Genomic DNA, 10,488 nt, shown 5'->3' with positions numbered 1-10,488 from the left:
GCCGAAAGCGTCACCAGTTAAATCGAAGTCTCTCTGCCACACTCGGTTTCTTGTTGTCGTTAAACAGGACTTAGGATTTCTGTGTCTCCAAAGCCCTTATCTCTAACATCTATAATATGTAAATTATTTTGCCATCAGTGTTCATTGTTTCCCACTGTGATGACGTTCCTAAATAAAACATCGGGATGTTTTATTCGTCGGGATGTTATGCGTTCTCGACACCCAACCTGGCACAATGTGGGGGTGCTCAAGTACCCTTTAAAGGAAGGGAGAGGAAAGAAGCAGAGCACTGCGCTGCTCGGCCAGAGACTGAAGGGGGCGCTCCTGTCCCCCTCCCAAAGCTAGACTCGCCCCTTTGGCGCCCCGCTGCTGCGCATGCGCCACCCCTCAAAGGCCGTGCTCTTTTCACCGCGCAGGCGCGCCGGAAGTCCTCAGCGCGGCGCGTGCGCGGAAGGAGCGGAGTGGCGTTGAGACAGTGTGAGCGGTGTCTCGGAACTGCGTACAGCTATGCTGTCCCCCGAAGCGGAGCGGGTGCTGCGGTACCTGGTCGAAGTGGAGGAGCTGGCCGAGGCGGTGCTGTCGGACAAGCGGCAGGTGAGAGACTCGGCGGCGGCTAGCTCCGTACGCAAGCGCTCGGGGTCCCGGAGCGAGCGCCTCCTCCGCTGGGCAGTCGCTTTCCTTTCACCCTACCCCTACCGCTCCCCCGGATCCTACCCTCTGCAGGCGGCTTCCCCGACACCGGTTTCCAAACGCAATCCTGATCCCCATCCTGAAGTAGGTTGCCTAGACCCGAGCGGCATTTGGCTGGGCAGTAGGGTGACGTCGCGGGGGTGCGGGTGGGGGAGTGTTGGAGCGCCTCGTAGATCCGAAAGGGGGGCTTGGCTCTGGTTCTAAGCTAAGTGATGAGTCTCTAAACGGTGTTCGTGCTGGAGAATGTTATCATTGGATTTTGATTGATTGATAGGTTGGTTTAAACTTTAGAGGGTCTCATGCATCTTGGGACTGGCCTCGAACAATCCGTGGCCTGCCCTTGTCAGCCTCCTGAGTTCTGGGATTATAGATATGCACGAGATTTAGGTTTTAAAAGTTTTTTCTGGGTGCTTCCTTAGCGTGCAAAGAACCTTTTAAAACACTGGTTCTCAACCTTCATAATTCTGCGACTCTTTAACACAGTTCCTCATGTTGTGGTGACCCCCCCACACACACACACACCATGAAATTACTTTTGTTGCTTCTTTGTAACTGCAATTTTGCCGTTGTTATTAATTGTAAGATAAGTATCTGTGTTTTCCAATGGTCTTAGGCGACCCCTATGAAAGGGTAGTTCGAGCCCAAGGATCGAGACCCACAGGTTGAGAATCACTTGTTTAGTTATCCAGATGATCTGGGTTTGGACCACATGGTAGAGAAGTCATGGGGTAAGAAATATACTGTGGGCCGGGCGATGGTGGCGCACGCCTTTAATCCCAGCACTCGGGAGGCTGAGGCAGGCGGATCTCTGTGAGTTCGAGACCAGCCTGGTCTACAAGAGCTAGTTCCAGGACAGGCTCCAAAGCCACAGAGAAACCCTGTCTCGAAAAACAAATATATATATATATATATATATATACACACACACACACACACACACACACACACACACACACTGTGGCAATGGCCTCCGAAAGCTGTTGTGATTAATTACTCCTTGTGATGTATGGTGGCCCACAAGCCCCAGGATTCCTGTGTACCCCAGCCCCAGAGTCACCTCCTGAGTAGCTGTCATGGTGGTATCCTTCCATAACTGTTCCAGTTCAGTATGGTTGACTGTCTGGTGAGACTGTCAGAATTACCTACAATAGCCTGTCAATAATCACTGTCCAGAGACACTCAACTCCCTGGTGGCCCGGATGCACACTCGAGTTTGAATGGATGATACAAATGATTCCTAATTGGTAAACTTTTTCCTCACACCTGCTCCAGAGGAAGGAGGCTCTTATACAAGCTGAGGAGCTGGCAGCTGAGTGGGTGAAGAAGCACATTCTCTCTTGAGTCTGTCCATGTTAGGCAAGACATTAGGAGTTAGCCAGGAATGACACCTTGTCTCTTCAGGTTGGAGCAGGAGGCAGCAGAGTTCTACCTGCTTCTGTTTTTAGATTGTGGACTTGGACACCAAGAGGAATCAGAACCGAGAAGGCCTGAGGGCCCTACAGAAGGACCTGAGCGTCTCTGGTAAGTTGTGGCATCCTCACTGAAGCCCTGGAATCTGGTTCAGTTCTCTTCTGAAGGCCTTTATTGTCCCTGGTAGAGACCAGGCAGGAGGCTGGGACTGCGTGACTCAGCCTCACAGGAAACTCAAACAGCTTGTGGAGAAGAGCAAGCAATCGTGGCAGGTCAGACATATGCTGTGACTCAGGATTTTAGCTGTTCACTTCAGTGTCAGGCCATTAGCTTATCACTCACTGATGGCAGATACTGAGTGCTCACAGCACATAAAAGCAGTAATAGTTCTGCCCTTATGTTCACATGAGGAAAGGCAGCATAAACACGTAGCTGAAGATTGTGAGAAAGCCAAAGATGGAGTTGGCCGTGAGTGGGTGTTGAGACTGTCTAGGAGGGAGGAAATGGGGCTCCTTAGATGCAGCCAGGTGGCTGTGGCTGTGACGATGTGAGCAAGCAGGGGACAACATGAGGCAGTTCCAGAAAGATGGGCAGCGTTCAGGCCATAATGAAGAGCACTGGCTGCTTGACTCACTGGGCTCTTGGTTGTTCCTAAAACCAAAGCACTGCCGACTCCAGCTGTTGCCATTCCTCTGCCTGGCTCTGTCTTCCCAGGTGTCTAGGGGTGATGTCGTCCCTTTCCTCAGTTCTCTGCCTGGATGTCACAGCTGCAAAGAGGCCTCGTACCTCTCTGACGTTTCCCATCACTCTTAAACAGATTGTTCTTTATAGTAGTTCTTAGTGGTGTGTGGAAAAACAGCTGTTTAATTCCCCACCTTTTGCTGTGAGTTCCACAAGGGCAGGACTTGTCTTGTTCTGCTGTGTTCTTAGCATCTAAACAATACCTGACAGTCGTGCTTCAGAAAGAAGAAACAAAACATGTTGAAGAAATGTCTGTTTGCTATTTCAGAAGATGTGATGGTTTGCTTTGGGAACATGTTCATCAAAATGCCTCATCCTAAGACGAAGGAAATGATTCAGAGAGGTAAGCTGTCCTGGGGACAGTCAAGGACATGCTGCCTTCTGCTCCCACAGCCATGACCCGGCACTGAGAGTCATGCTTTGGCAGTCTGAGAGGCAGCTGTGCAGTGGAGTTGTAAATGGGCATCTACTCAGCACAGTTGGGAAGCTGAGATAATGTCTAGCATTATTGTTTATAGTGAGAAGTGGGTTGAGTTACAAAAATTTGACAAATGGGGCTTAAAATCCCATTCTGTTTTCCTCATTAAAGAGTCCAAAGGAAGGAAAGAAAACCGAGAGTGCTGGTGAGATGGCCCAGCTGGTAAATGTTCTGGTGATGCCCGGAGTTCACTTCAGGGCCCGTATGGTAGGAGGAGGAACCAACTCCAGCTGACCCCTGTGCTCCAGCCACGTTCATACATTCACACAGAATGGTCAGCAACAACAAAAGCAGCTTCCCAGATGCTCGAAAGTGGCCCTGTAGCGTAGTCCCCTGGTCATTTAGCATCTCTGTAGTGTTACAGGCTTTATAGCTGTATACCAGGCTGGGGAAAGGTGAAGGACTTATTTCATGTGAGGTCTTTGCTTTCTGTTTTAAAGTAAAGTCACTCAGCCAAAACCTTATTGGTCAAGGCCATCCATAGCTGTAAAGGGGCCTGGATATGTGAGCGCTTGCTTGAACGTGTGTGTGTGTGTGTGTGTGTGTGTGTGTGTGTGTGTGTGTGTGTGTTTTACACTGTGGTATGTACGGGCAGATGTCAGAACAGGATGTCTTCCTTTATTGTTCAACACCTTACTGTCTTGAAGTGGGGTCTCCCAACCTCTTAGGCTAGGCTGGTTGACCAGCAAGCTCTCTGGATGTGCTTGTCTCCGTCCTCTAGGGCTGCTGGGTTACAGGCATGTTCAGCCATACCTGGCTGTGTTTGTTTGTTTGTTTGTTTGTTTTGGTGGAGATGGCACAGTTTGAGACAGGGTTTCTCTGTGTAACAATCCTGACTGTCCTGGAACTCACTTTGTAGCTCAAGCTGGCCTTGAACTCAGAGATCTGCCTGCCTCTGTCTCCCAAGTGCTGGAATTTGTATGCCACCACTGCCCAGTTCATGCCTGGCCTTTAACATGGGTGCTGCAGATTCAAACTCGGCCTTCGTACTTGGCGAGCAAGCCCTGACTGACTGAGCCATCTGCCCAGCTCCTGAATGAGCTGTCGTGTTTCATGTCCCTGCAGTTGAGATGGCTCATGTTAAGAGCGCTGGCTGCTCTTTCAGAGGGCCCAGGCTCAGTTCCAGTCACCTACATAGTGGCTCACAACTGGTGTGACTTCAATTCCAGGGGATCCAACACCCTGTTTTGGCTTCTGTGAGCATCAGGCATGCCATGGTGCACAAACATACATACAAGCTAAACACCTACACACAATAATAGTAACATTTTTCAAGTTATTTTTAAAATTTAAGGGTTACTGTGCTTGGGTAATGGACCAGAGACTATGCAGCTGAAAATTGGGTCACTGCCTGAGTTCAGGATTTGGGTCCTGCTGACCCACAAATGTTGTCTGGTATTTATGGGGGTTCTAGGAAGTCATCAGGTTTTCCCCAAATCAATTTAGACTGAACAAGTTCATAGGACACTTTCTTATTTACACTGAGAAATAAAAACCATTACCAAGGCTATGAAGCGTGGCTAATCAAGACTTCCTCATCGGGAAATGAGGCTAGGCAGTGAGCTCACTGAATAGACTGTGGATTGATGGAGCTGTGATGGGTCCCTGTGCTGTCGTAACACCATTTCTCAGGTGCGGTCTGTGGTGATGGTAGGCTGACTTCCCGTCCACCGTGGCTGACCAGATCCAGGTTACGCTAAAGCAGTAGGCTCTCCCTTGGCTACTTAAGTCACATTTTCACAGGGCCTTGATGGAACTTGGGTTGTAAAGTTTTTTGACCATACACCAACGAACCAACTAGCATACTTTGAATAAGTATGAGTGCCAGGCCTTATTCTGGGCAAGCTTGGGGACTTGGGCAGATAAGATAGTGTCCCTCTGGTGTTCAACCCTTTCTCAGCTGATCCTTGAGGTCACCTTTTCCTTCCTGTGTGCTACAAGCCTTGGCTCTCAAGCGTGTTAGGTGGATACTGGGGACCCTCTCTGTAATATAACTTGTCCTGTCTGCCTGCTGCACTTTTTTCAGATCAGGAGCACCTGGATAAAGAAATAGAAAGACTCCGGAACCAACTGAAAGTGAAAGTCAACCGCCTCTTTGAGGCCCAAGGTATTGGCCTGCAGGGGTGGGAGCAGGGCAGGAGGAAACCATTGAAAGAACTAGAGAGCAGGTGTGGAAAGCCTCTCAGCGGGGCAGTGGGGCAAGGGGGCCGTGGTTGTCTGCAGCTGCTCAGAGCTAGGACATGGAGGCTTGTGGGGCTTATCCTTTTCCAGGCTCCAAGAGCTGCCTGGGATCGTCTGGCATAGTGTGGGAACCTTGCATAGCTAGGACAGGAGAAACTCAGAAGGCTTCTGTCAGAAGTCAGAGCTTAAATTTGGGTAAACTTAAGCAAATCAGATTGCAGGTCTGTGTGCAGATCATGACTCTGCTGGTTCTTGGCCAGGAGCAGTGTTGACTTATGTCAGCCTGTGCACTGCAGAATCTGAGGCCAGCCCTGCACCTCTCGGGCCGAGTTGGCACTGTTAATGCAATGTTAGCTACTTTCCTGGGCCTGGCTCCAGAGTCAGCAGTAGGTTGGGCAGCAGGGGCCCAATTTGATCATGACTATCTTCTCCTCACAGGAAAGCCGGAGCTGAAGGGTTTTAACCTGAACCCCCTCAACCAGGATGAGCTTAAAGCCCTCAAGGTCATTTTGAAAGGATGAGACTCAAAACAGCAGGATGGGGCACCCATGGCCAGGCCCCTGCAGCTTGAGACCCACAACGACAGGATTGTCTCTTTAAGGGGTTGGCATCAGGAATGTGGCTTCTGTACCAAATCTTTTTCTGTACTGCGTGGCTGCTTTGTGACAAGAGAGAACCCTTTAGCCTGTTCTGTGTGCTTGGCCTGGCTGCCAGAGCTTGGTGGACACAAGACCTATTGACAGACCTGGCAGCCATCTGTAGGTGTGTGGGGGTGAGAATGTTGCAGCCGACACTTCCCAACAGTAGCCTGCTGTTTAGATGGGCGTGGCTGGGGTGGAGGGAGAGGGCGGACTGGGGGCTTCATTCCAGCTTTCTGCATTGAGAGGCCTTTTCAGGCAGTGTGTGTGACGGTGGAATAAAGCAGGAGACTGACGGTTGGCTTCTGTGTGAAGCCCCGCACCAGCTGCAGGGTAGACACATTTTCCCAGTGCTCCAGTCCTGTCCGTTTTCCTGCTGGCTTTCCATAGTAGGTGCTGTCAATCACCCTGTGTGGTTGCTCTGGAGATGGGAGACCTTACAGAATACTGGCTCAGGGCAGGCAAGCCATGTCCTTTCTAGTGGGACTCAACGTGGAGCATCCTTTGCGGCCTCTGACAGCAGGGCTTGGCCGGGTGGCCTGACTTCACAGGGTGAGTGTGGTGGGAGAGCGAAACTGGCCTCTGTTTCCTGAGGTTCAATAAACATTAACTGAGCAAACCACAGCTCTGAGTTGTCAGCTCCCTCAGTTCTTCGGGGACCCAGCCCTTTCATTAGAGGGCTACTTAAGAAAGGAGGTGGCTCTTGCCTTGAAGTGCATGGCAACAAGAGTAGACAGGTAGAGGCCACTGTCTTCTTCTGCTGCATTTTGGTCCATAGTTACATCAGGAACAAGCTGGTTTCTTGCAAGAGGAAGGGCTGGAGAGGTAGCTCTGGGTTAAGAGCACTCGCCATTCTTTCAGAAGACCAAGTTCAGTTCTCAGCGCCACATGGTGGCTTCAAACCATCCATAACTCCATGTCTAGGGGACTTGATACCTTCTAACTTCCACAGGTACATGTGCACACATGGACATTTAAGCAAAACACTCAAATACTAGTCTTTAAAAATTAACTAGTCAGGTGTGGTGGCGCATACCTTTAATCCCAGCACTCAGAGCAGAGACAGGACAGCCAGAGGGGTGCTGAGAGACCCTGTCTCAAAAAAAACTAAACTAAAAATTAGAATTAAACTAAACACTTTAAATATTGATGACGCCTTTGGGGAATATTGAAAAACCTATGTTGAACAAGAAAAATACCTATTGTAAGGCAAATTTGGCCTGTGTTTGCTGTATTGTTCTTTGGGTTTTATAGATGTTCCTGTGATAGACCCAGCCCAAGCTGCATGTCTGTGCTGGGGTCTATTTAGAAGACCACAGCTTCAGAGGGCAAGGTGCTGGCTTAGCCCAGGCTGATGGAGGTTCTTGAACTGTGAAGTGGGCCAAGCAAAGCAAGGGCTGAGCAGTGTGTGACCTACTGGCTATAGATGCTGTGTAGTCCCCTCAGGACAAACTGCCGGGCCAAAGGGAGGGTGTTACTGTACCCACCGTTTCATGAGCTTCAAACCTTAGAATACAAACCCAGCAGAATTCATTTTGATGGCAGCCACCTGGTAGGTCGGCCTGGCACACAGTTTCTCTCCTGGAATATTGCTTCTGCCTGCCTGCCAGGGTGGATGCTAGGCCAAAGAGCCTGTCAGTCCTGTATTCAGGAACTGAGAACCTAGAGCCCATGCCCGGAGGTTTGGGAAACCCCTGGGCTCTGGAAGCAGGATGTCCAGGGTGGCTCAGCTCCCAGCCTCCCAAGGCCAGTTGGTTCACTTCTTGCTTTGCTGGTGTTTCTTTCCCAGACTTCCCTTCAGGCTCTAAGTATTCAGGTTTGCATTTGTAGGTGAAAACACCACCCAGAAGGTAGGTAGTGTTACCTGACCCTTCCCTCCCCCAGTCCCCTTCTCCATGGAGCAAGTTGCCTCCCAGCTCAGGCTCACTGCTATCTAGACCAGGAGGAGGCCTCTGAGCAGAGCAAGCGCCTGACTCCTTGTGACCTTGCCTGTCAGCCTCCCTTTCCTAAATCACAAAGCCTCAAATGAGAGGTGGGATTTCCCAGAGCCCCAGGCTGAGCTGTGTTGCCTTCCCAGGTCTCTTTCCATCTGAGACAGGAAGCTCTAGTTTTGTGGTTTTCACATGGCCCGGTTCTTGTGAATCAGGGCATCGCAAAGGACAGGCTTGGCACCCTCCCAGGCTTCCAACGGGCAATCTAAAATCATTTACTTTATAATCATAGCTTAAAGACAAGTTTCCTAGCCCAACGGACCCTTCACCGTGACCAAAGAGACATCAAAATGCCAGTGGCATCCAGAACCAGGCTCAGTGCTCAGTGCCTCACTGTCTATGCTTTATTAGACATGCTCTCTGGGAGGCAGGACTTGCTGCTTGACCTCCTTAGGCCCAGTCAACAATCTGTCAAGGATGAGCCCCCCACCCCCCAAGTCCCAAGGATTGACTGTCCCTGCTTCAGAGATGGGGGGGCGGTACTAAAGTGGGGAGTCTAGGGTGTCTGGTCTAAGTAGCAAGCAGAGGCTGCCTCTCCATTAAAATAGCTGCCAGGATGGAGGGAGGTGAGAACAGGTATGCTGTGCCAGAGGAGTCCTGTTGTGAGAGGCCAGGACGGCACCTGCCAGGGCCTCCTGCCTGCCTGAGGTCAGCCAGGAGCTTTCTTCTGCACTTGAAGGGATCGGAACAACTGTCTCAGCTGCTCCTTCCGATCATTGACGCATCCTAGAAAGAACATGAAGTGTTGGTTGGGGTGGCCTGTATACCCACTAGCTGGTATGGGGAGGGGGCAGCAGGAATTTCATGGTCATGGGTGGCCCGCTCCTGTGCTGGCCCAGATGGCTTGTTGAGCCCTCACAGGGATGGTGGGTAGCCAGGAGACTTAGGTTGTCAGTGACCCCAAGTTACATGAGGAGCAGAAGTGAGAGTGGATCCCAGGTTATGTGGTGCCAGAGCCACATTCAACTGATCCTCTAGACTACATTGTCCTTATCGATGAAAACACACAAAAGCCTGCAGCGCCTGATGCTAACTTCATCCCTTACCCAGCACATCCTGGAAGTGTGTCCTAGGCAGTCCTCGCCAAAAGGCTGCCTCTCCCCATACATTCACCAGGTAACCTCTTCCCTGCTTGGTCTCAGAGCTGGTTCTGAAGGCAACACCAGTCTTTAATATTAGCCAGGCACATTTATGATACTCATAAGTGCTGCTGGAATGACCTGACACCATGGCCACAAGAACTGACCTGGAGATGCCTGCTTCCCACTTAGAAACTCCAATTCCACGCTTGTCTCCCAGGCTGTCCCAGCTGTCAAGGCTTCAGCATCACACCCTGTGCATCCTTGACAAAGTGGTCCAGGGAACCCGCTTTAACGCTTGGCTCACTCATTGTGCCAAATCTTTAGGTTCAGCTAAACCCTTACTTGGAGTACTAGCCTCGTCCCAGGTTTGTTTTTGTTTTGCTGACCCTTTCACCTACTATCCCCAAACACATTCCTATCTTGTCCTCCATCAGCCTTCTTCCCCTGCCTGCTCCTCAGCCAGCTCCCTCCATTTACCACCAAACACTTGACTAGAAATCGGAAAGTAATTCTAGAGACTTCTACAGATACGGTTCTCTACCTGCTCTGCCTATCTGAGCACCTGCAAATCAACCACATCTTCATTCCCATAAGCATCTGCATTTTCCAAAGTCTGTGTCTGCTGTGGGAGCGACCATTTGTAACCAGAAGGCAACATGAGCATTCAGGCAAGCTGCTGGATGTGGCAACAAGGAGAGGAGTCACCCAGGCACCTCAAAACTAACACTCATGGTCCGAGACACCTCTCCCCCACCTTCAGGGTCTTGTGAATATTAGGCAACCCCTCTACCACTTGACATAGGGTTTCACTAAATTAGTCCGGCCTTGAACCCACTCTAAGTGCAGGCAGATCATGAGCTTGTGATCCTCCGACCTCAGCTCCCTAGTGGCTGGGTTTACAAATATGTGGCGCTAGGCCTGACTAGGTCAGCCCCTTTCTACTTAACTAGTAGTTGTATTTTGTTGTGTGTAGCCAAGCCCAATCCGGAATCACTCGAAACTCCTTAAAAGATACAAAATTTCTCAGGGTTGGAGGGATGGCTCCATGTTTAAGAAAGAGTACCCATTGCCCTTCCAGAGGACCTGGGTTCAATTCCCAGCACCCACTTGGCAGCTCACAACTGTGTAACTCCAGTTCTAGGGGATCCAACTCTCTCTCTCTCTCTCTCTCTCTCTCTCTCTCTCTCTCTCTGTCATACACACACAGGCAAAACATAAACATTGAAAAAAATAAAAAAATAATAATTAGCTGGACATGGTGGTATAGACTAATCCCA

The 10,488-nt window shown here is 50.3% G+C and overlaps 2 protein-coding genes across 2 annotated transcripts in view; one reads left to right on the top strand and one right to left on the bottom strand.

Moving 5' to 3' along the window:
• Window positions 1–433: 433 nt before the first annotated feature.
• Pdrg1 (p53 and DNA damage regulated 1) lies at window positions 434–6,762 on the top strand. The gene is made up of 5 exons (XM_005363216.3): window positions 434–594; window positions 2,136–2,211; window positions 3,110–3,184; window positions 5,346–5,426; window positions 5,939–6,762. Exons 1-5 carry the CDS (start codon window positions 508–510, stop codon window positions 6,019–6,021), a joined length of 402 nt encoding a protein of 133 aa, XP_005363273.1. The 5' UTR covers window positions 434–507; the 3' UTR covers window positions 6,022–6,762.
• Window positions 6,763–7,404: 642 nt separating this feature from the next.
• Window positions 7,405–10,488, bottom strand: part of Ttll9 (tubulin tyrosine ligase like 9) — a 46,342-nt gene continuing 43,258 nt past the window's right edge. Inside the window, exon 15 of the mRNA XM_005363215.3 lies at window positions 7,405–8,855. Coding sequence (XP_005363272.1) covers window positions 8,779–8,855 — 77 coding nt within the window. The 3' untranslated portion in view covers window positions 7,405–8,778. The remainder of the gene's footprint in view (window positions 8,856–10,488) is intronic.

This window comes from Microtus ochrogaster, linkage group LG8, assembly GCF_000317375.1.
Source record: "Microtus ochrogaster isolate Prairie Vole_2 linkage group LG8, MicOch1.0, whole genome shotgun sequence".
NCBI classification, from domain to species: domain Eukaryota; kingdom Metazoa; phylum Chordata; class Mammalia; order Rodentia; family Cricetidae; genus Microtus; species Microtus ochrogaster.
The sequence above is the reverse complement of the archived record's forward strand: the minus strand, read 5'-3'. Positions and strand labels throughout refer to the sequence as shown.